General features: G+C 46.5%; 1 protein-coding gene across 1 annotated transcript in view; it reads left to right on the top strand.

Annotated features, from left to right (window-relative positions):
- The window catches only part of LOC134908896 (cytochrome P450 2K4-like), a 99,899-nt gene that overhangs the window by 40,845 nt on the left and 32,361 nt on the right, over window positions 1-26,693 (top strand). The window contains exon 2 of the mRNA XM_063915122.1: window positions 20,456-20,618. Within this exon, the coding sequence (XP_063771192.1) occupies window positions 20,456-20,618 (163 nt within the window). The remainder of the gene's footprint in view (window positions 1-20,455; window positions 20,619-26,693) is intronic.

Below are 26,693 nucleotides of genomic sequence, written 5' to 3'. Positions count from 1 at the left end.
CAGTGCTGCACCCCATAGCCTTGACTGACACAGTCACAGCAGCGCTGCACCCCACAGCCCTTTACTGACACAGTCACAGCAGTGCTGCACCCCATAGCCCTGACTGACACAGTCACAGCAGTACTGCACCCCACAGCCCTTCACTGACAGTCACAGCAGTGCTGCACCCCATAGCCTTGACTGACACAGTCACAGCAGCGCTGCACCCCACAGCCCTTTACTGACACAGTCACAGCAGTGCTGCACCCCATAGCCTTGACTGACACAGTCACAGCAGCGCTGCACCCCACAGCCCTTTACTGACACAGTCACAGCAGTGCTGCACCCCACAGCCCTGACTGACAGTCACAGCAGCGCTGCACCCCACAGCCCTTCACTGACACAGTCACAGCAGCGCTGCACCCCACAGCCCTTCACTGACAGTCACAGCAGTACTGCACCCCACAGCCCTTCACTGACAGTCACAGCAGTACTGCACCCCACAGCCCTGACTGACACAGTCACAGCAGCGCTGCACCCCACAGCCCTTCACTGACACAGTCACAGCAGCGCTGCACCCCACAGCCCTTCACTGACACAGTCACAGCAGTACTGCACCCCACAGCCCTTCACTGACCGTCACAGCAGTACTGCACCCCACAGCCCTGACTGACACAGTCACAGCAGCGCTGCACCCCACAGCCCTTCACTGACACAGTCACAGCAGCGCTGCACCCCACAGCCCTTCACTGACAGTCACAGCAGTGCTGCACCCCATAGCCTTGACTGACACAGTCACAGCAGCGCTGCACCCCACAGCCCTTCACTGACACAGTCACAGCAGTGCTGCACCCCATAGCCTTGACTGACACAGTCACAGCAGCGCTGCACCCCACAGCCCTTTACTGACACAGTCACAGCAGTACTGCACCCCACAGCCCTTCACTGACACAGTCACAGCAGCGCTGCACCCCACAGCCCTTCACTGACACAGTCACAGCAGCGCTGCACCCCACAGCCCTTCACTGACAGTCACAGCAGTGCTGCACCCCACAGCCCTTCACTGACACAGTCACAGCAGTACTGCACCCCACAGCCCTTCACTGACACAGTCACAGCAGTGCTGCACCCCACAGCCCTTCACTGACACAGTCACAGCAGTACTGCACCCCACAGCCCTTCACTGACACAGTCACAGCAGTACTGCACCCCACAGCCCTTCACTGACAGTCACAGCAGCGCTGCACCCCACAGCCCTTTACTGACACAGTCACAGCAGTACTGCACCCCATAGCCCTGACTGACACAGTCACAGCAGCGCTGCACCCCACAGAACTTCACTGACACAGTCACAGCAGTGCTGCACCCCACAGAACTTCACTGTCTGACACAGTTAAAGTAGTGATGCAGGCCACAGCCCAACAACTTAACCCTCCAATCTCCTATGTAGCATCCAAAGTATCAAGAAAGGGATCTGTATAGAATCTAAAACACGCAAGATCCAATGTAGTGGAAGATGATGTTTAGCCTAGTTTTGACACTGAGCCTGCGGGAAAACCTAATCCCTGGCTCAGAACTTCTCTGAAATAGCAAATTCAGAAAACTAACCCGCACATCTTCTATACTGTACTGTATATATACTATGTGTGTGCCTTTTCCACTGTCATAAGGACAGATGATTAAAACCTTTGCTGCCATAGCAATAATAAGAATTTACTCACCTGTAAATCTATTTCTCGTAGTCCGTAGTGGATGCTGGGAACTCCGTAAGGACCATGGGGAATAGACGGGCTCCGCAGGAGACTGGGCACTCTAAAAGAAAGATTAGGTACTATATCTGGTGTGCACTGGCTCCTCCCTCTATGCCCTTCCTCCAGACCTCAGTTAGGGAAACTGTGCCCGGAAGAGCTGACACAACAAGGAAAGGATTTAGAATCCAGGGTAAGACTCATACCAGCCACACCAATCACACCGTATAACTTGTGATAACTATACCCAGTTAACAGTATGAACAACAACTGAGCCTCCTTTTACGGATGGCTCATAACAATAACCCTTTAGTGAAGCAATAACTAAATACATGTATTGCAGAGAGTCCGCTCTTGGGACGGGCGCCCAGCATCCACTACGGACTACGAGAAATAGAATTACCGGTGAGTAAATTCTTATTTTCTCTGACGTCCTAGTGGATGCTGAGAACTCCGTAAGGACCATGGGGATTATACCAAAGCTCCCAAACGGGCGGGAGAGTGCGGATGACTCTGCAGCACCGAATGAGCAAACTCCAGGTCCTCCTCAGCCAGGGTATCAAACTTGTAGAATTTAGCAAATGTGTTTGAACCCGACCAAGTAGCAGCTCGGCAAAGCTGTAAAGCCGAGACCCCTCGGGCAGCCGCCCAAGAAGAGCCCACCTTCCTTGTGGAATGGGCTTTCACTGATTTAGGATGCGGCAGTCCAGCCGCAGAATGTGCCAGCTGAATCGTGCAACAGATCCAGCGAGCAATAGTCTGCTTAGAAGCAGGAGCACCCAGCTTGTTGGGTGCATGCAGGATAAATAGCGAGTCAGTTTTCCTGACTCTAGCCGTCCTGGAAACATAAATTTTCAAAGCCCGGACTACGTCCAGCAACTTGGAATCCTCCAAGTCCCGAGTAGCCGCAGGCACCACAATAGGTTGGTTCAAATGAAACGCTGATACCACCTTTGGGAGAAATTGGGGACGAGTCCTCAATTCTGCCCTGTCCATATGGAAGATCAGATACGGGCTTTTACATGACAAAGCCGCCAATTCTGACACACGCCTAGCTGAAGCTAAGGCCAACAGCATGACTACCTTCCACGTGAGATACTTTAGCTCCACGGTCCTAAGTGGCTCAAACCAGTGTGATTTCAGGAAATCCAACACAACGTTAAGATCCCAAGGTGCCACTGGAGGCACAAAAGGGGGCTGAATATGCAGCACTCCCTTTACAAACGTCTGAACTTCAGGCAGTGAAGCCAGTTCTTTTTGAAAGAAAATAGATAGGGCCGAAATCTGGACCTTTATGGACCCCAATTTTAGGCCCATAGTCACCCCTGACTGTAGGAAGTGCAGAAATCGACCCAGCTGGAATTCCTCAGTTGGGGCCTTCCTGGCCTCACACCAAGCGACATATTTCCGCCATATGCGGTGATAATGCTTTGCTGTCACATCCTTCCTAGCTTTTACAATCTGTGTGAAGACTTCTTGATGAAGTCCCCACTCTCCCGGGTGGAGGTCGTGCCTGCTGAGAAAGTCTGCTTCCCAGTTGTCCACTCCTGGAATGAACACTGCTGACAGTGCTAGCACGTGATTCTCCGCCCATCGAAGAATCCTTGTGGCTTCTGCCATTGCCATCCTGCTTCTCATGCCGCCCTGGCGGTTTACATGGGCGACCGCCGTGATGTTGTCTGATTGAATCAGTACTGGGTGGTTTTGAAGCAGGGGCTCTGCTTGACTCAGGGCGTTGTAAATGGCCCTTAGTTCCAGTATATTTATGTGTAGTGAAGTCTCCAGACTTGACCACTGTCCTTGGAAGTTTCTTCCCTGAGTGACTGCCCCCCATCCTCGGAGGCTTGCATCCGTGGTTACCAGGACCCAGTCCTGTATGCCGAACCTGCGGCCCTCGAGAAGATGAGCACTCTGCAGCCACCACAGCAGAGACACCCTGGCCCTTGGGGACAGGGTGATCAACCGATGCATCTGAAGATGCGATCCGGACCATTTGTCCAACAGATCCCACTGAAAGATCCTTGCATGGAACCTGCCGAAGGGAATTGCTTCGTAAGAAGCCACCATCTTTCCCAGGACTCGCGTGCAGTGATGCACCGACACCTGTTTTGGTTTCAGGAGATCCCTGACCAGAGATGACAATTCCTTGGCCTTCTCCACCGGGAGAAACACCTTCTTCTGTTCTGTGTCCAGAATCATGCCCAGGAAAAGCAGACGCGTCGCAGGAATCAGCTGCGACTTTGGGATATTCAGAATCCAGCCGTGCTGTTGCAACACTTCCTGAGAGAGTGCTACGCTGACTAACAACTGCTCTCTGGACCTCGCCTTTATGAGGAGATCGTCCAAGTACGGGATAATTATAACTCCCTTCTTCCGAAGGAGTATCATCATTTCGGCCATTACCTTGGTAAATATTCTCAGTGCCGTGGAGAGACCAAACGGCAACGTCTGGAATTGGTAATGACAGTCCTGTACCACAAACCTGAGGTATTCCTGGTGAGGTGGGTAAATGGGGACATGCAAGTAAGCATCCTTGATGTCCAGCGACACCATAAAATCCCCCTCTTCCAGGCTTGCAATAACCGCCCTGAGCGATTCCATTTTGAACTTGAACTTCTTTATATAAGTGAGGGCAGGGGAGAAGAACAAGCGCCATATGGTGTAGTATTTTAAATAAATAGGAGTAGTAAATACGTATATAAAATGTAAGTACCGGATGGATTCTTGAGATCAGGCCTGTCTGTCTCACTAAATTCTTTGTAGCTGTTCCACACCTATATGTTAGGAGACAAAGATCATCGCCATATAGTGTAGTAACCTCGGATATATCTTGGGGAACCCTCCCCTATATTTCATGCGTACCAAAAAAAAGATTCAATATAGCATATAGGATATACTTATATCCAGGTAGATCAAGTCGGTCCAATATGATGTAATGGCTAAATCAATCGCCTGCTACTGCCTTATATAGCAATATCAAAAAAAATTTTAATCAACAGAAATAATATACAAATTCAAATAAAAATAAAATAAATCAAGAATCTTAGCTGAATGGTCTAGGCAGTAGGCAGGTCAGTCTCTGCCTAGACCATTCAGCTAAGATTCTTGATGGCTAAGATTCTATATGGCGATGATCTTTGTCTCCTAACATATAGGTGTGGAACAGCTACAAAGAATTTAGTGAGACAGACAGGCCTGATCTCAAGAATCCATCCGGTACTTACATTTTATATACGTATTTACTACTCCTATTTATTTAAAATACTACACCATATGGCGCTTGTTCTTCTCCCCTGCCCTCACAGAATTGCATGACTGAACATACCCAAGTCATATTTTGAAGAACTGAGCAGCCACCAAAGAAGCTTGGGAGGTGTTCATTGACGGAGCATCCACGACCGACTAAGTCCAAACAGCAGGACTTTCTGACGACCCCTTCCTTCAAAGGAACATTTGGACGTTAGACTAAGCGCACTGACCTATAAAAAACTCTCTCCACATTCTTTATATAAGTGTTCAAGGATTTTAAATTCAGAATGGGTCTCACCGAACCGTTCGGTTCGGTACCACAAACATTGTGGAATAGTAACCCCTGCCCTGTTGAAGGAGGGGGACCTTGATTATCACCTGCTGGAGGTACAGCTTGTGAATTGTCGCCAGTACTACCTCCCTTTCCCTGGGAGCAGCTGGCAAGGCTGATTTGAGGTAACGGCGAGGGGGAGTCGCCTCGAACTCCAGCTTGTATCCCTGAGATACAATTTGTACAGCCCAGAGATCCACTTGTGAGCGAACCCACTGGTTGCTGAAGTTTCGGAGACGCGCCCCCACCGCACCTGGCTCCGCCTGTGGAGCCCCAACGTCATGCGGTGGACTTAGTGGAAGCAGGGGAGGATTTTTGTTCCTGGGAACTGGCTGCCTGGTGCAGCTACTTTCCTCTACCCTTGCCTCTGGCCAGAAAGGATGCTCCTCTGACCCGCTTGCCTTTCTGAGGCCGAAAGGACTGCACTTGATAATACGGTGCTTTCTTAGGCTGTGAGGGAACTTGAGGTAAAAAAGTCGACTTCCCAGCAGTTGCTGTGGATACGAGGTCCGAGAGACCGTCCCCAAACAATTCCTCTCCCTTATAAGGCAAAACCTCCATGTGTTTTTTAGAATCAGCATCACCTGTCCACTGCCGAGTCCATAATACTCTCCTGGCAGAAATGGACATTGCATTAATTCTAGATGCCAGCAGGCAAATGTCCCTCTGGGCATCCCGCATATATAAGACGACGTCTTTTATATGTTCGATGGTTAGCAAAACAGTATCCCTGTCGAGGGAATCAATGTTGTCTGACAGGGTATCAGTCCATGCTGCTGCAGCACTACACATCCAGGCTGAAGCAATAGCAGGTCCCAGTAGAGTACCAGAGTGTGTATACACAGACTTCAGGATAGCTTCCTGCTTTCTATCCGCAGGCTCCTTTAGGGCGGCCGTATCCTGAGACGGCAGTGCCACCCTTTTAGATAAGCGTGTCAGCGCCTTGTCCACCCTAGGGGATGTTTCCCAACGTAACCTATCCGTTGGCGGGAAAGGGTACGCCATCAGTAACCTCTTAGAAATCACTAGTTTCTTATCAGGGGAACTCCACGCTTCTTCACACAAATCATTTAATTCATCAGATGGGGGAAAAGTCACTGGCTGCTTTTTCTCCCCAAACATAATACCCCTCTTGGTGGTAACCGGGTTAATATAAAAAATGTGCAATACATCTTTCATTGCAGTAATCATGCATCGGATGGCTTTTGTAGACTGTACATTTGTCTCATCCTCATCTACACTGGAGTCAGACTCCGTGTCGACATCTGTGTCTACCATCTGAGCTAGCGGGCGTTTATGAGCCCCTGACGGCTTCTGAGTCGCCTGGGCAGGCGCGGGCTGAGACCCCGGCTGTCCCAAGGCTGCTGCATCATCGAACCTTTTATGTAAGGAGTTGACACTGTCGGTTAAGACCTTCCACATATCCATCCAATCAGGTGCCGGCCCCGTCGGGGGCGACACCACACTTATCTGCCCCTGCTCCGCCTCCACGTAACCCTCCTCATCAAACATGTCGACACAGCCGTACCGACACACCGCACACAGACAGGGAATGCTCAGACTGAGGACAGGACCCCACAAAGTCCTTTGGGGAGACAGAGAGAGAGTATGCCAGCACACACCACAGCGCTATATAACACAGGGATTTACACTATAAAAAGTGATTTACCCAATAGCTGCTTAAATATCTTATTTGCGCCTAAATTTATGTGCCCCCCCTCTCTTTTTTACCCTTCTTGTATCAGGATACTGCAGGGGAGAGCCTGGGGAGCTGCTTCCAGCGGAGCTGTGAAGGGAAAATGGCGCTGGTGTGCTGAGGAAGAAGGCCCCGCCCCCCTCAGCGGCGGGCTTCTGTCCCGCGTTTTATGTAACTTAATGGCGGGGGTTTTTACACATATACAGTTTTCAGACTGTATTATGTGTATTTTAAGTGCCAAAAGGTATTATAATTGCTGCCCAGGGCGCCCCCCCCCCCCCCCCCCCCAGCGCCCTGCACCCTACAGTGACCAGAGGGTGTGGTGTGCTGTGGGAGCAATGGCGCACAGCTGCGGTGCTGTGCGCTACCTTAATGAAGACAGGAGTCTTCTGCCGCCGATTTCATCGCTTCTCTTCTGTCTTCTGGCTCTGCAAGGGGGACGGCGGCGCGGCTCCGGGAACGGACGATCGAGGTCAGGCCCTGTGTTCGAACCCTCTGGAGCTAATGGTGTCCAGTAGCCTAAGAAGCACAAGCTAGCTGCAAGCAGGTAGGTTTGCTTCTCTCCCCTCAGTCCCACGTAGCAGTGAGTCTGTTGCCAGCAGATCTCACTGAAAATAAAAAACCTAACAAATACTTTTTTTTCTAGCAAGCTCAGGAGAGCCCACTAGGAGCACCCAGCTCTGGCCGGGCACAGATTCTAACTGAGGTCTGGAGGAGGGGCATAGAGGGAGGAGCCAGTGCACACCAGATAGTACCTAATCTTTCTTTTAGAGTGCCCAGTCTCCTGCGGAGCCCGTCTATTCCCCATGGTCCTTACGGAGTTCCCAGCATCCACTAGGACGTCAGAGAAAACTGTTTTGAGACATACGTTACAAAATGTTATGTTTTACTGCCACAATAAAAGGGATATTTATCACAATCTGCATCTAAGATGCGGACGGAATGTGATAAAATCGCCCACATTCACAATACAATATTTAAATACTTTGCAAGGATATTGGGACAGAGCTGCGAATCCTCTACCATACCTTTCAGGCTAAATTTAGAAAAAGATAGATGAGACTAAGGGGGTAATTCCAAGTTGATCGCAGCAGGAAATTTTTTAGCAGTTGGGCAAAACTATGGCCCTCATTCCGAGTTGTTCGCTCGGTAAAAATCTTCGCATCGCCGCGATTTTCCGCTTAATGCGCATGCGCAATGTCCGCACTGCGACTGCGCCAAGTAAATTTGCTATGCACTTAGGAATTTTACTCACAGCATTTTCATCGTTCTGGCGATCGTAATGTGATTGACAGGAAATGGGTGTTACTGGGCGGAAACAGGCCGTTTTATGGGCGTGTGGGGAAAAACGCTACCGTTTCCGGAAAAAACGCAGGAGTGGCTGGAGAAACGGGGAAGTGTCTGGGCGAACGCTGGGTGTGTTTGTGACGTCAAACCAGGAACGACAAGCAGTGAAATGATCGCAGATGCCGAGTAAGTCTGAAGTGATAAAGCTGAATATTTATCGTATATAAAACCCTTTATGAGGTCTAAGAACAATGTACGCTATTTACGTATGTAGTACCGTAAGGGTACGCTAGTTGCGTATCGATCGCTTAGCCGTGATCTAGACGCTCAAGCGTCACGTTCACTCACGGCCAAGAGATCACAGGCAGACACGTTATTGGCTGTTGACTATCGTAATGATTCGCTATAGCGTAGCGGCGCTCGGGACCACGAGGAGATCACTAGCGATGCAGACGCTCACAACGTTAAACCTTTATATCTATACCTCTAACAATGAAATACACAGTAAACCTTAGTGTAGAGACAAAGTGTAAGTGCAACCTTGTGTAACCTGATTAACTACAAAGCTGCTTGAGCGTCACCGACGCTCAGAGAATACTTAATACTATAAGAAATACACAGATACCTGGGCTTAGGGTCCGAAACCTATTATATGTATTATGACTATTATACTTGCAAAAAGGAATCACAGTACAAATGATACACTACAATATAACATAAACCAACTAACCAGATAACTACACAGGAAATAACATACAATACTATTCAATACAATCTAATCAATGGAAAATACGGGAGAAAAGAGAAGGGAGAGAGAGAGAGAGATGGCTCACAGGTAAGACAATATGATTACGGAGAAAACTTACGCACAAGGGGAAACGATCGCAAGCGCCTCGATATCCAGCTCCCGGTTATCAGCAATGAGAACCGTTGATGAGAGAGTGAAGTTGGATATGGTCGGCCCGCTATTTATGCCCCACACACAATACAATTCAATGGTCCCTACAATCTCATTGTTCATTAGACACAGGAATTCGGCTTCGCATTATAACAAAAGGTCATAGGTTGATTCATACAGGTGGGCTGTCTTGTATCAGTGGCCTTGGTTATGCAAAACAAAGGGTGATGACTAACACATTCCTGTCTTCTGGAGAGCTATTGTTTGGCGAATACAAAACAAAACCCTGTCTCTGGGTTTTGTTCAATATTCATGATGTCCACTTTCAGTTGAGACAATGACATCTCAGCCATCATTCTCCTGGATACAAACCCTAACCCATTCGTAAACACAGGTGTTGGCCCTCCTCATTGAGTCTCAAAGCTCAGTGTAATTAAAGGCTATTGTACTCCGTCTGCGGGAAAGATACTGATTTGGAGTACAATTAATCTTCAATTACTATTCCTGTGCTTACCTTATGCATGTGAAGATGTGAGGCCCTCCCAACATGCAAACTATTGTTTGGGGGATCTCTAAGGTCAAAGAGCCATTTGAGACCCACTGATACCTGTTTCCAACTGTTACTAAGTAAGAACAAATAATAGTAAATGGACATAACTTCTTATGTCCATAACTATTCGCACGAGCGATTAATCCGCTCCAAACCAACACCGGAATATTGCTATTTAAATACTCTTCCGATGGGTACCAAACACCACTGTATGACCCCTGTTAGACCCTTCGCACAATACAAAGAGGAATCTCTCTGTTCAGGAACATGCTATATTAACCAAACTTTCAGAATCTATCAAAGGGACCATGATCTACAAAATACATTATTACTGAAAATATGTAACGATTGAGTCGCACGCTACGACTACACAAACTTTACCGTAAATACGCATACCGTGCACCAGCGGGTGCACGCAACTGCGGGTATGCGCCTTCACGGGAGAGCGCACGCATGCGCAGCGCGGACCAGTGTGAGGTGCAAATATGGCAGTGTGCATAGAGATATTTTTCTGACTTTGACAGTCTACCCTTTGGCAGTCAATAATAACTGCCACCTTCTAAAACATTTCAAAAGGAGAAAAATATATGTCAGGGGTTAATTCATTTCCATGGTTGGGTAAGGGAGGAGAGAGGAGTAGGTGGGAAGAGGGTATGACCTAGTGAGATAGCAGAAGCATGTGTGTATGAGTCCATGTTTGGGGGGTCATGTATCATCGTGCCGTACGTGTTGTAAATCAAGCTTCGAGGTATTGCGAAGTATACATTTGAATTCCTTCTTATCCCGTGGTACGGGTCTGTGGATGGGCTGTCAAACTTTACCGAGCTCTTTTCGGATTTTGAACAAAATGGGGAGCACATTTTAGTTGATGATACATGAATGGGGGAATATGTGATTGCTGATATCTGTGCCTGTATTCCCTATACTATGTGTGTCATTACCTGAGGGTTGTAGAAATGAAGAAAAGACATAATTACGGTAAATGCGGTGGTATTCTATGTCAGGTTAATGTACATCTGTCGGTTGAAGTTTTGTTCGGTATCAGTTGAAAGTAGAGATGAGCGGATTCGGTTTTACTCGGTTTTACTCGGTTCTCAAAACCGAATCTTATTGGCTCACGGGTGTCACGTGTTTTGGATAGCCAATAAGATTCGGTTTTGAGAACCGAGTAAAACCGAGTAAAACCGAATCCGCTCATCTCTAGTTGAAAGTCGTCTTCTTTGCGCTGTTTTGCTCATTAGGCGTGAGCAATAAGCTTTGTCAATGCCATTAGATTTACAAAAAATGTTGGGCTAGCGTAATTTTAAGAATTCTAGGGAAACTGGGGATCCATGGCAAAGTTCATCAAATGTCCATATCTCAAGTGGTCAAAACTCCTTCTTTGGTCCATCCGTTGTCTGTATAGCGTCTCATCAACTTCCTCGTCCAAGGGGGTCTTGTTATCTTGGAGAAAAACCAGAAAAACAGGTGAAAGAAACGGACCGTCGAAATCGCATTTTCATCACATCATTGTTTCTATCGTTGGGTCGTAAATCAAATCCAGGTTAATTACAGTTTCCTCACTCCTCAAACTCATCACTCTGGTACTTTGTTTGCACCTCATTAAAGCCTGCCCGCATCTAAATATCAATCCAATCGATATAACGACACCTAAGATACATAGTAGAACTTCCCAACATCCATTATGACTCCTTGAGCCCAGTCTCCCAAACCGGAGAACCAATTTCGCGGGTTTAACCATGACACCCAACCAGTCAGCTCATTACCTACAGCAGCAAGAGTGAGATTGTGTTTTCGGCGAAATTCCCACTTTAATTGGAGAATATCGTCCATCTTTTGGTCTATGACCTCTACCGGATCCTCGGTGCTATTTGTGATATACGTGCAACACTTCACGCCGTACTGTGTTGCCAATGTAACACAATATCCGCCTGTCACTGCTGTGAGGTAATTAAGAACCATTCTATGCTGTACCAGTTCTGTTTTATAAGCTTGAAGTTCTCTTCCAGTATATCTAAACGTGTCATTATACATTTCAGTGATATTATCTAACAAATTGGCGAGTGCGGAAATGTATCTATAATTCATCACTCCTCGAGCGGTGCGAGTGAAATCTAACGCCACCAGAACCTGAATCCCGGTGGATTCATGGATCAGATCAGAGGCCGGATGCTCTAACCTTTCTGACAGTTGTCTTTTAACGAGGTGCTCGTAATGAGTGTGAGTATAAGGAGCTTGGGCACCACGGTGTATGTCTTTCATTTTATCATGAGTTACAGTCATTACTTCAGGCAATACTCTTCCAATATAACACAATCCTTCAGAGTTTGGGGCAAGCCACTTGTACGCCTTTCTCCCGCATATGAAATATGCATCATCGGGGAGAACATATGGGACGGAGAAAGACATTACCATATTACACACCTTCCATGTGAAATCTCCTGACCCTAATTCTTCCATCTGCTTAATACACGTATCAGGTTGTACGATGTGTGCACAGTATCCTGGTGATACTTCTCCAACTCCTAGTAATCCTAATTCCTAAGGTGTACTTATACCGAAAAGATTTTCCTCTACTGGCTATGTGGCGTACAAGCTCTGTATCTGTAGGCATTCTATCTGCTCTATGCGAAAAGGTCATGGTGTGGTTACTCCATGACACTTCCCAATTTCCCGGCTTTCTGGGATTGGAGATGTTAAAACATAATAGGGACCTATCCACGTGGTATTGGTGGAGCTTCAAACTAGGAGGGCTGGAGATATTAAACCTCCGGTCCACCGGTCTCCCACCATTTAACTCAAGTACCTCCCCTATCGTTAAAGGAAATGGTACTAGCCCTGATTTGCTATGACCCTGAGGTACTTGAGAGCATACCCAACAATCTGTTTTGTTTAATACATTACCCACTAAGGAGTGATAGTCACTCAATGGATGCCGGTCCATATGGATATTAAAACTGGATTGGCATTTCTTTATACACCCATCCTCAATGATATTGTCACAGAGCCTACAGATACAGTTTTTTCTTAAACTAACAATCCTTCAAAACGTTTGCAAATAACAAGGTTGTTAGATCGTGCCCGGTACTCGCCTTTGCTTGGTGATTGGGTTGCTATTGGAAATTTACACCTCCGTCTCAGTCATTAGAACCTTTCTGGATCCTTTCTCGACCTCACTGGTACTTTCACCGAAACAGACTGCTCTGGTCAACATCATGGTTAACGGGAAAATCCATATCACAGTCTCTTGGGGCAAGTCCATCTTACAGGAGGAGAAAAGAAGAAATTTGTAATGGGGGTATAAGAAAACAGTTTGTGGGGGAGAGAACTTGTTACGATAATAAGTTCTCTCGTCTTGTTGTTCTTCTTGTTCTGCTGTCATCTCAAAAGGTGCTGTCTCTTCAGTCTTCCAAATGAACATTCTGGTGATGCAATATTCCTTCAGCGATCTTTCTGTAAGGAGCAAAAATCTGGCATTACCATTGGTCCAACTGAGGGGTGACATACCATCTTTAAACCATGAAAACATGAGTGAGAAGAGAGAGAGAGTAAAAAAAAAAAAAAAGAGATAGAGAACAATTCATGTGCATATATACATTACATAACTCGACAATAACCATCAATAAGAGAAGAGAAACAAAGCATTTTTAAACATTGTCAACATTAAGAAAACATTGTTAGCATTAGAAAAACATTGTCAGACTTATTAGGCTGTCATATCTACGTGTCTAATGGTCTCCTTGAGCAGTCCCTCCCCACCAGCACCTGCATTACTCCACTGTCTGTATCTGGCCAGAAATACATTGTGGCGGATAGGTCATGCTGGGGTTTGGTAGACTTCTGCAAGGACCAAGTGGATATGCAATGTGTGAATTCTTACCAATAATCGTCAGAGATGGGGATAGAGAGAGAGAAAAAAAACATTTTTCACAAATACATTTACAACGTTTCACCTGGTCATTCCTGTGTCTTCAGTGAATGACCTCCCATTTTATTAACCGTTACCTCAGGCTTACCATCCGTCGTATGATCACCTTTCTTGACTACCTATCATGGGTGTGGCCCAAAATTCTTCCTATATGATCTCTGATTATAATGGTGTGTGTTGTAATTTTGCTAATTTCTTGGTCTAGGGGGTCTAACTTTATGTGGGTTATTACAGTTGCTGGCATAATGCCCTTCTTTTCTACAATGGTAACAAATCCTTGGCTTTCTCCATGTGCTAGGGGCCTGGGGTTCTGGTCGACTTGAAGCATCCTCTAGTGCTTGGATGTTCAGTGTCATCAACCGCTCTCCCTGCGCTTCCCTGGTTCTTTGGATATTTCGGTCATGCTCGATAGCGGACTCTCTTAATGCCGCAACCGAGATACCTCTCCAATGAGGTATTGAGGTTTGTACCCTAATTTTTAGTGTGTCTTTTAAGTTGTTCATTAATACGGACACAGCTACCTCTCTGTGGTGTACGTTAGTTTCAATGTCATCTATACCAGTGTACCTAGCCATATCCTGCAGAGCCCGGTGAAAATACTCTGATGCGGATTCACCTTCTTTTTGTTTTATTGTAAAGATTTTATTCCACTTTACTACTGTAGGAAAATATTCTTTCAACTGTAGATTGATTCTTTTTACATTATCTTGGTTATACTCGTTTGTTAGTGGCACTTCCTCATCTAGCTTACAATCAGCGATAAATTTCAATGAATCAACATCGGGGGGTAAACATGCCCTCAAAACTGTCCTCCAATCTTTGTTACTTGGCTCTGCAGTATGTCCTAGCACTCTAATGTATCTTTGACAAGCAACTAAGTCTTTCCTGGGATCAGGAAATTCAGACAGAATTGCTCTTAATTCTGTTCGGGAAAAGGGGCAGTACATGGCGATGTTCCTGACGGGAGTGAATCCTGAAGTGTCAGTTTTCCCATTTGGTACTGCAATTACCCTAACAGGATTAAGTCCAGTAACGTCATTCTGAATTGATTTTACGATATAGGGTACATTTGTTTGTGCGTGATGTATAATACCATACATACCTGTGGACACGACCTCACCTGACCCTCCATTAGGGGGTTTGTTTACAGTTTTTACCGATTGGGTCGCGTCCACCTGGACGTCTTGTGTGATGGCTTCTGGAAGAGGTGCCGACATCGTTCTGGGTTCACTTTCTGGTTGGTGTTCCTGAGGAAAGTTTAACATGGGGTGCGACTTGCATGGGTTAATAGTTGTACATTCAACAGTATTACAATTATCTTTGTTACATTTATTACACTTATTCTTATCATCTATACTACAGTTGCTAAGAGCGTTTTTATTGTTCACCCTTGTGCTTTTCTCCGCAACCACAATCCCCTCCATTGTCATGTCTCTCCTCTCAAGATGAAAGTTAGGTGAGTAAGTTACATTTCTCTGCATTTCACTCTCCTGTTGCCATATCTGTAAACAATCATAATGCTTGATTCGTCTCTTTGCTGATTTAATGAGACATATCCTTCGCCTTAAATTATGCAACACTTCTGAGTTAAAACTACCTATCCCGGGAAATGGTACCTTATCCCCCGCAGTCATTCGTGTCCATTCATCACAAAAGGTCTCAGAGTGGGGACCATATTTCCCCCACATTACTAACCGAGCAGACCCTCGGGGTCTGCAAGCCTCTGGAGTCTGAATCCTGACCTCCGACCGTCTCTGTGTTGTGCACTTGGCTGCCATTGTGGACCTTTTTAACACAGAAAAACTTCCTAAAATGCACCAAACACAGAACTTCGTTGGAAATCCTTAAAGCTCTTCCACTGAACTTCTTCTGCTCCGGGTATCTCCGTTCCGCCTTCTAGCAGACACGTGTAGCCGTTGCAGGCCCTATCTCTAGAGATTTTCCTGAGAAAATTCCCTTCCTTTTTCTTTTACACAAATCACGCTTGCATGTGCTCCCTACAACACGTATGAGGGCAAAATTTACGCATGGATATACGACCTCATATCACGTTGCGTTATTGGTCACACATACAACCGTGCGGTCCAATCGTACCACTTATAGACACTTGTTGCCCATAAATGGTAGGATCATTGGAGTCTCCCTACTGTGCTCCAAAACAGCCAGAGCGTAATACAACGAAAACTTTATCACACTCTGTTGCACGTTTTCACTTCAGACCGTGCTCATAGATCACACAGCTTCACAAAGTCCACAAAGCGGGGTTCAATACCGTTTTATCACACAGATCACAAAGTCCACAAAGCGGGATTCAATACACTCATACCGTTTTCAACCCACTATCATTCTTATAGTTTTCTGATCAGAAAAATCATTTCCCGTAGTCTGATAGCTCTCCCCAGAGGTGTTACAGTAAAGTAAGGTATTTAAACTAAGTTTTGGAAAGCTGAAATCAATTTGTGCTATTTATCGCCTTGCGTTATTTACCGCGTTGCGCTACTTATCGCCTGTTGTTTGAGTTACGTGGGCGTACCCAGACGCTCCGTTGCGTAATTTACGCTGCGTGCGTCGGCCTTTGCGTACGCGAGACTTTGTTAGAGACACGTGTACGCAAAGCAAAGATCCACCGTAACACAATTTATACTTTTATCAATGTAGATGATCCTTTATCATCTACCGCGCATCACACTAACTTCGCCTTATCTCCCAGGCAGAAACTGTGTGTTTGTCTATACTTTAACTATGTTATCTATTCTTAAACTATGAAATAGCGGCAAATTTCTCTCAGCACTTTGATCAACTATAAAAGGCAAGCAGGAGAGTGATATACGAAAATACACAAATGAAAAAGAAATGCAGATATATATGTGTGTGCGTGTGTCTGCAAGACAGAAAAATAAACAGTTTTAAAAAGACTATCGTTTTGTTCTTACCTCCGGTTCCCGGATTCCTTCAGCACTCTTTACCTAAGCGAAGCAGACGCTTATCCCGTCAGCACTACGAGAGATACAACCTCCCGCCCTTTGCTGAGGGATAATGTCTGCTGATCTACCTAGTGCAGATATGTGAAGGACTGGACGGCCCCCAATTGATAAAGCTGAATATTTATCGTATATAAAACCCTTTATGAGGTCTAAGAACAATGTACGCTATTTACGTATGTAGTACCGTAAGGGTACGCTAGTTGCGTATCGATCGCTTAGCCGTGATCTAGACGCTCAAGCGTCACGTTCACTCACGGCCAAGAGATCACAGGCAGACACGTTATTGGCTGTTGACTATCGTAATGATTCGCTATAGCGTAGCGGCGCTCGGGACCACGAGGAGATCACCAGCGATGCAGACGCTCACAACGTTAAACCTTTATATCTATACCTCTAACAATGAAATACACAGTAAACCTTAGTGTAGAGACAAAGTGTAAGTGCAACCTTGTGTAACCTGATTAACTACAAAGCTGCTTGAGCGTCACCGACGCTCAGAGAATACTTAATACTATAAGAAATACACAGATACCTGGGCTTAGGGTCCGAAACCTATTATATGTATTATGACTATTATACTTGCAAAAAGGAATCACAGTACAAATGATACACTACAATATAACATAAACCAACTAACCAGATAACTACACAGGAAATAACATACAATACTATTCAATACAATCTAATCAATGGAAAATACGGGAGAAAAGAGAAGGGAGAGAGAGAGAGAGATGGCTCACAGGTAAGACAATATGATTACGGAGAAAACTTACGCACAAGGGGAAACGATCGCAAGCGCCTCGATATCCAGCTCCCGGTTATCAGCAATGAGAACCGTTGATGAGAGAGTGAAGTTGGATATGGTCGGCCCGCTATTTATGCCCCACACACAATACAATTCAATGGTCCCTACAATCTCATTGTTCATTAGACACAGGAATTCGGCTTCGCATTATAACAAAAGGTCATAGGTTGATTCATACAGGTGGGCTGTCTTGTTTCAGTGGCCTTGGTTATGCAAAACAAAGGGTGATGACTAACACATTCCTGTCTTCTGGAGAGCTATTGTTTGGCGAATACAAAACAAAACCCTGTCTCTGGGTTTTGTTCAATATTCATGATGTCCACTTTCAGTTGAGACAATGACATCTCAGCCATCATTCTCCTGGATACAAACCCTAACCCATTCGTAAACACAGGTGTTGGCCCTCCTCATTGAGTCTCAAAGCTCAGTGTAATTAAAGGCTATTGTACTCCGTCTGCGGGAAAGATACTGATTTGGAGTACAATTAATCTTCAATTACTATTCCTGTGCTTACCTTATGCATGTGAAGATGTGAGGCCCTCCCAACATGCAAACTATTGTTTGGGGGATCTCTAAGGTCAAAGAGCCATTTGAGACCCACTGATACCTGTTTCCAACTGTTACTAAGTAAGAACAAATAATAGTAAATGGACATAACTTCTTTTGTCCATAACTATTCGCACGAGCGATTAATCCGCTCCAAACCAACACCGGAATATTGCTATTTAAATACTCTTCCGATGGGTACCAAACACCACTGTATGACCCCTGTTAGACCCTTCGCACAATACAAAGAGGAATCTCTCTGTTCAGGAACATGCTATATTAACCAAACTTTCAGAATCTATCAAAGGGACCATGATCTACAAAATACATTATTACTGAAAATATGTAACGATTGAGTCGCACGCTACGACTACACAAACTTTACCGTAAATACGCATACCATGCACCAGCGGGTGCACGCAACTGCGGGTATGCGCCTTCACGGGAGAGCGCACGCATGCGCAGCGCGGACCAGTGTGAGGTGCAAATATGGCAGTGTGCATAGAGATATTTTTCTGACTTTGACAGAAGCTACTCAGAAACTGCTATGAGGTGTGTAATCGCAATATTGCGAATACATCGTTCGCAATTTTAAGATGCTAAGATTCACTCCCAGTAGGCGGCGGCTTAGCATGAGCAAATCTGCTAAAATTCACTTGCGAGCGAACAACTCGGAATGACCCCCCATGTGCACTGCAGGGGAGGCAGATATAACATGTGCAGAGAGAGTTAGATTTGGGTGTGGTGAGTTCAATCTGCAATCTAAATTGCAGTGTAAAAATAAAGCAGCCAGTATTTACCCTGCACAGAAACAAAATGGGTGGTCTTCAGTATGCCGACTGACGGGATTCCGGCGCACAGTATACCGGCGCCGGAATCCCGACAGCCAGCATACCGACACTTATTCTCTCCTCCCCTGGAGGGAGAATAAAATAACGTGGCGCGCGTAGCGGGCCGCCGTGCCCGTAGCGTGCAAGGGGCTAATTTGCGCTCGCCACACTGTCGGTAAGCCGGCGGTCGGGCTCCCGGCGCCGGTATGCTGGTCGCCGGTAGCCCGGCCGCCGGCATATCATACTGAACCCAACAAAATAACCCACCCAAATCTAACTCTGTCTGCAAATGTTATATCTGCCCCCCCTGCAGTGCACATGGTTTTGCCCAACTGCTAAAAAATTTCCTGCTGCGATCAACTTGGAATTATCCCCTATGTCTGTGCATATATTGTGGCTACCCCCACCCCTCACCTCATCCCTCTCTCACCCCACCCCACCCCACTCCGCTCTGTTAACATAAGCTAACACACATAAGGGGGTACACACCTAGAGATGTGTGCTGAGCGATCTATCACAGACCGCTCATCACACATCTTTTCCCCCGCTCAGCACTCAGTGCGATGTGTCAGATTGCTTAGATTTTAAGCATGGGTCTCTCCGTGTGTACCCCCCTTTACCTGCACACAGGACTGGAGATTGGTGACCTCCAGTCATCTCATTCTGTCCTCCTGATCTGTGACCTCATCTGATCCATGCAGTAAATTGAGATGCTGGCCAGGAGGGAGCATCTCCGCTTCCTTTACAGATCAGATGACCAGGGTGGCTCACCAATCACTGATCACCAATCCCTGGGTGCAGGTGTTTTGGTTGTTTTTTTTTATCTGTTATCATCCTGTAGTCTATAAGGCACACATGGCTGATCATGGCTTGTCACAGAAACCTACTTTGTACTCTGCTTTCTCTGCCAGCAGGCTGGGAAGGCTGAGCTAGAGTAGGTGAAACAAGGCGAAGCCCTAATAATGCCATAAGAAGATGGTGTTATTATCACAAGGCTCCCTCCGGTATTTTGTCACAATTAGATTCTAGTAAATTTGTGAAGATCATAGTTCTCATTATGGAAAATGTGATTGCTTATTAAAAATATATGATATTAAGGGCTTGGAGGAGAATTTGCTAAATTTGCTAAATTTTCCACCAATTGCCCTTTGATACATTTCTGTGATCATAAAAAAAAAAAAATTGTAAAAAAAAAATGATAAAAATGTTCCTTAGTTTCATTTGAAAAAAATAGTTATTGCTGCCATAAATAAAAACACAAATAAACCTCTCACCTTTAAAGTAAAATAAATAAAAAAAAACACATTAAAGGAAAACTAGAGGAACTTGTAGGGTATTGTCCGCCATAAAATTTGGTTTCTGTGATGAATTCAATTATTATGGTGAACCTAACAAATATTAAATCACAGGAACATTAACAAGGATAAACTAAAAATCACCATTCCTTATATGCAAACTTTCTCTGGAAATAATTTTGTCATCTGTTTTAATTGTTCACAGTTCTTCAGGAAGGAGAACCCATTGATGTATCACTAGCTTAAAAAAAATTGTTGCTGAATTTTTTCACAGAAAGTTCTTTATTTTTAGATTTGGGTTTAATTTTGTTAAATGCATTGTATTACAGCTGGCAAAGACCTACGGCTCGGTGTTTAGCGTTCAGAATGGCATGAAAAAGACGGTGGTCCTAGTCGGATATGAGACCGTAAAAGATGCTCTTGTCAATCATGCTGAAGAGTTTGGAGAGAGGGCGAAAACTGAAATATTCAAGGACATGGACAAGGGGCTGGGTGAGTCAGTTTGGAGTTATTTAAAATTTTTGGGGATTTAGGTGGTCATACCGAGTTGATCGCTAGCTGCATTCGTTCGCTGTGCAGCGATGAGGCAAAAAAAGGCACTTCTGCGCATGCGTATGCGGCGCGCGACGTATGCGCACGCGCGACGTACTATTACATTGAACTATGTAGTTTCACACAGGGTCTAGCAATGCTTTTCAGTCGCACTGGCTGCCGCAGAGTGATTGACAGGAAGTGGGCGTCTCTAGGTGGCAACTGATCGTTTTCAGGGAGTGCGGAAAAACGCAGGCGTGCCAGAAAAAACGCAGGCGTGGCTGGGCGAACGCAGGGCATGTTTGTGACGCCCAAACAGGAACTGAATAGTCTGAAGTGATCGCAGGTGCTGAGTAGGTTTTGAGCTACTCTGAAACTGCACAAAAAAACTTTGTAGCGCTGTGCGATTCTTTCGTTTGCAGTTCTGCTAAGCTAAAATACACTCCCAGTGGGCGGCGGCATAGCGTGTGCACGGCTGCTAAAAACTGCTAGCGAGCGAACAACTCGGAATGACCACCTTAGTCAAAATGATTCCTCAATGCACAATTAAGCAAATTTTAAGAAGAGTGTTGGATCACCAAGGATGTTCTTGTATAAAGTAGGCCCATTGCTTTTCCCTCTTATTATATAATATATCATGTTGCCCTACACCATAAGAGACAAGACCCTACTCTTATTGTGATGCTTTTATTTTAGTGCTTGTGGTCTGTTGTTTTTTGGGGGTTTTTTTACACCAGAATGGATTTAAATTAGTAATTTTGTGCAAAACTATTTTTTATGTTTTTTATATAAATAAATATGTTTCAACAAGTATACGTATTGTTATTCTATTTCTCCATATTTTCGCATTCACTTTGCGAAAAAGTCTCGATTGATAGAGAAATGTGATGGTCATATTTGAAATCCGCATGCCCAAAGCCATAAGAATCACTCATCAAATTGCAGACAATTTTCAATTACTCCAATTTTGCAGCTCCTGTAAGCCAATTGGGGGACCTGACATGGGATAATCTACACGAGAGAACAGATGTGCTGTTTTGTATGATAAACCAAACTATAATGAACTTTGGAGTTTATTCAGGTTTGTTAGCAAGCCAAAAAAGCAAGCAAATGGGTAAAACCATTCTGCACTGCAGGTGGGGCAGATGTAACATGTGCAGAGAGAGTTAGATTTGGGTGGGGTCTGTTCAAATTGAAATCTACGTTGCAGTGTAAAAATAAAGCAGTATTTACCCTGCACAGAAACAATATAACCCACCAAACTCTAACTCTCTCTGCACATGTTATATCTGGCTTCCCTGCAGTGCACATGGTTTTGCCCGTTAGTGTGCTTTTATGGTTTGCTAACTAACCTGAATAAGGGCCCTCATTCCGAGTTGTTTGCTCGCAAGCTGCTTTTAGCAGCTTTGCACACGCTAAGCCGCCGCCTACTGGGAGTGAATCTTAGCTTATCAAAATTGCGAACGAAAGATTAGCAAAATTGCGAATAGACACTTCTTAGCAGTTTCTGAGTAGCTCCACACTTACTCGGCAACTGCGATCAGTTCAGTCAGTTTCGTTCCTGGTTTGACGTCACAAACACTCCCAGCGTTCGGCCAGACACTCCTCCGTTTCTCCAGCCACTCCCGCGTTTTTCTCAGAAACGGTAGCGTTTTTTCGCACACACCCATAAAACGGCCAGTTTCCGCCCAGAAACACCCACTTCCTGTCAATCACATTACGATCACCAGAACTTCCACTGGCATAGATGATCTATGGGGGGAGATGTCGCAAAGCCTTGAGACTGCTGAAGTGTAGAAGTTGCCCATGGCAACCAATCAGCTTTCAACTATCATGTATCTAGACAGCCTATGAAATGACAGTAAGATGATTGGTTTGTATGGGCAGCTTTTTCAGTTTATCAGTCCAGGTTTGATACATGTACCCCACAGTCCTGACATTTGCTCTCACACCTATGATCAGACTCTTGTGGACAGAAGCAGGATCCTGAGACTCAGTGGTGCAAGTATAAAAAATGTCTTATAGGTACTGCGTGCACGCCCAAAAAAAAGGGCGTGGCCAAATGCCACATGGGGCATGGCCAATGACAATGGGGGTGTGATACACATATGGGGGGCCAGATACACATATGACCCCAACAGTGCCAGGTACACGTTGCCCCAGTGCCAGATATGCATTGCCCCCACAGTGCCTGATATACATTGCCCCCACAGTGCCAGATACACAAATGCCCCCACTGTGCCAGATATACAATGCCCCCACTGTGCCAGATATACAATGCCCCACTGTACCAGATATACATTGCCCCACTGTGCTAGATATACATTGCCCCCACAGTGCCAGATATACAATGCCCCCACAGTGTCAGATATACAATGCCCCACTGTGCGCTCATTGCCCCCACAGTGCTAGATATACATTGCCCCCACAGTGCCAGATATACAATGCCCCCACAGTGCCAGATATACAATGCCCCACTGTGTGCTCATTGCCCCCACAGTGTCAGCTCTACAATGCCCCCTCAGTGCCAGATATACATTGCCCCCACAGTGCCAGATATACATTGCCCCACTGTGCGCTCATTGCCCCCACAGTCCCAGATATACAATGCCCCCACAGTGCCAGATATACATTGCCCCCCTGTGCCAGATATACAATGCCCCCAGAGTGCCAGATATACATTGCCCCCACAGTGCCAGATATACATTTCCCCACTGTGCGCTCATTGCCCCCACAGTGCCAGATATACATTGCCCTGTGCCTGATATACATTGCCCCCCCTGTGCCAGATATACATTGCCCCCCTGTGTCAGTTATACATTGCCCCACTGTGCCAGATATACAATGCCCCCACATTGCCAAATATACAATGTCCCCACAGTGCCAGATATACAATGCCCATAGTGCCAGATATACATTGCCCCCACAGTGCCAGATATACATTGCCCCACTGTGTGCTCATTGCCCCCCCTGTGCCAGATATACATTGCCCCCTGTGCCAGATACACAAATGCCCCCAGAGTGCCAGATACACAAATGCCCCCAGAGTGCCAGATACACAAATGCCCCCAGAGTGCCAGATACACAAATGCCCCCAGAGTGCCAGATACACAAATGCCCCCAGAGTGCCAGATACACAAATGCCCCCACTGTGCCAGATATACAATGTCCCCACAGTGCCAGATATACATTGCCCCCACAGTGCCAGATATACATTGCCCCACTATGGGCTCATTGCCCCCCTGTGCCAGATATACATTGCCCTCCTATGCTAGATATACATTGCCCCACTGTGCCAGATATACAATGCCCCCACATTGCCAGATATACAATGTCCCCACAGTGCCAGATATACAATGCACCCACAGTGCCAGATATACAATGCCCCACTGTGCGCTCATTGCCCCCACAGTGGCAGATATACATTGCTCCCCTGTGCCAGATATACATTGCCCCACTGTGCGCTCATTGCCCCCCCCCCCCGTGCCAGATATACATTGCCCCACTGTGCCAGATATACATTGCCCCACTGTGCCAGATATACATTGCCCCACTGTGCCAGATATACAATGACCCCACAGTGCCAGATATACAATGTCCCCACAGTGCCAGATATACAATGTCCCCACAGTGCCAGATATACACTGCCCCCACTGTGCCAGATATACAATGCCCTCACATTGACAGATATACAATGTCCCCACAGTGCCAGATATACATTGCCTCCACAGTGCCAGATATACATTTCCCCACTGTGCCAGATATACATTGCCCCACAGTGCCAGATATACAATGCCCTCACAGTGCCAGATATACAATGTCCCCACAGTGCCAGATATACATTGCCTCCACAGTGCCAGATATACATTTCCCCACTGTGCCAGATGTATAATGTCCCCACAGTGCCAGATATACAATGCACCCACAGTGCCAGATATACAATGCCCCACTGTGCCAGATATACAATGTCCCCACAGTGCCAGATGTATAATGTCCCCACAGTGCCAGATATACAATGCCCCACCGTGCGCTCATTGCCCCCACAGTGCCAGATATACATTGCTCCCAGAGTGCCAGATATACATTGCCTCACTGTGCCAGATATACAATGCCCCCACAGTGCCAGATATACATTGCCCCATAGTGCCAGATATACATTGCCCCCACAGTGCCAGATATACATTGCCCCACTGTGCGCTCATTGCCCTCACAGTGCCAGATATACATTAGTGATGAAACCGAGTAAAACCGAGTAAAACCGAATCCGCTCATCACTAATATACATTGCCCCACTGTGCACTCATTGCCCCCACAGTGCCAGATATACATTGCCCCACTGTGCACTCATTGCCCCCACAGTGCCAGATATACAGAACATTGCCCCCTACTCACCTCTGGCTCTGTTTCTTCTATGTGAGGGGAGGAGAGCACAGTGCAGTGCCTCTCCTGCCCCTCAATGCTCCAGAAATCTGGTGAGGTCTCGGCGGCAGGTATCTCAAATGAGGCGCCGGTTTGTCAGCCAATCAGAGCTTGCGGACTAGCAGCCAATCAGGAGCCGTGGCTGCAGGTTCGTGAGCTCTGATTGGCTAACAAACCGGTGCCGTATGCAAAATGACCCCGCCGCCGCCGCTAGAGAGTGAGCCGCTGGAGGCATCACAGAGAATTGAGGGGCAGGAGAGGCTCTCCTGCGGTCACACAGAACGAAGCCAGTGGGATGCAGTATGGTGGACGGCCCCGCGGTATGGCGTATCGACTGGGAATTTATTACCGGTACGCCGTACCGCCATACTTGCAGCACTGCTAAGACTACTGTACAGTGATAACAGTGAAAGTCCCATTAATACAGTAACCAGGAGACAGTGCTGTAAGTACCCCTAGTATTGTGCTTCCGCTGTCTCCAACCATGTCTATATATGCTAGGGATGGCCATCGACCATGACCGATGGTAACGATTTTTACCATCGATGAGGGAGAACCAGACGGTTTCCCGCCATCGATGATAAAGAGCTTTCAAACATTTTTTTTTCTCCAGGGTGTCAGTGACATGGAGCGTAGCTCCGCCCCATGACACCCACAAAGCCACGCCCCCAGGCCCTGATTTCCCCACGACTCACTCAATATCAAAGTAAGCCTTTGTGATGAAGCAGCTGCGCAGTGTGTGGGCCGCGCAAATGATTGCGCTTATTATTCACAGCAATAGTTTTAATACATGCAGCACCGCTATTTGATGTCCTTTTTTTCATCAATGTTCATTCATGAGGTTATTATTCTAATGGTGTCTGTTGGAACATTGTCATCTGAATTGTAGCTGGGGGCCAGAGGCCTGAGGCTGGGGCCTGGGGGCTGAGGCCTGTGGCTGAGGAATAAGGCTTGTGGCTTGTGCCCATAGGGGCTGAGGCCAGCTGAGCTAGGGTGAAGGCACAGTTAGGCATGGCAGGTGTTTAAGCAAGTGATTCAGGAGGCTAAAGGCCAGTACTCACTGGCCGATGGCAGAGAGATGTGTGCTGAGCGAACCGCTCAGCACACATCTCTCCCGGCGCTCAGCACAGTGCGATCTGTGCTGAGCGTGCGAGGGGAGACGGGGGGGCCGCTCACTTCACCCAGCGGGTGAAGTGAGCGACCCGCTAGATTGGCCTGCATGCAGGCCAATCTAGCAGCAGCGATAGCGATGCGCGGGGCTGCGCATCGCTATCGCTGAGGGGGCTACACACGGAGCGATCGTGCTTAAAATCTAAGCAATCTAGTCAGATTGCTTAGATTTTAAGCAGCGATCGCTCCGTGAGTACCCCCCTTTAGTATATGGGGCCTAGGACTTGGCTGTGGACTGGGGTGGGGTGGGGGCGGCCTGAGACAGGAGTCTGTGCCCTGGGTGAGAACAATGGCAAAAGCCTGGGGTTATTAAATGATCTGTCTAGGAACTGTGGGGAAACAGACCAGTGGAGAAGTTGCCCATGGTAACCAATCAGCATCTCACTTACATTTTAGAAAATGTACTTGATAAAGGATTTCTTTAAAGCTGATTGGTTGCCATAGGCA

The sequence above is a fragment of the Pseudophryne corroboree genome, chromosome 4 (genome assembly GCF_028390025.1).
Source record: "Pseudophryne corroboree isolate aPseCor3 chromosome 4, aPseCor3.hap2, whole genome shotgun sequence".
NCBI lineage: Eukaryota > Metazoa > Chordata > Amphibia > Anura > Myobatrachidae > Pseudophryne > Pseudophryne corroboree.
Note: the sequence above shows the minus strand (reverse complement) of the source record. Positions and strands in the feature narration are given on the sequence as shown.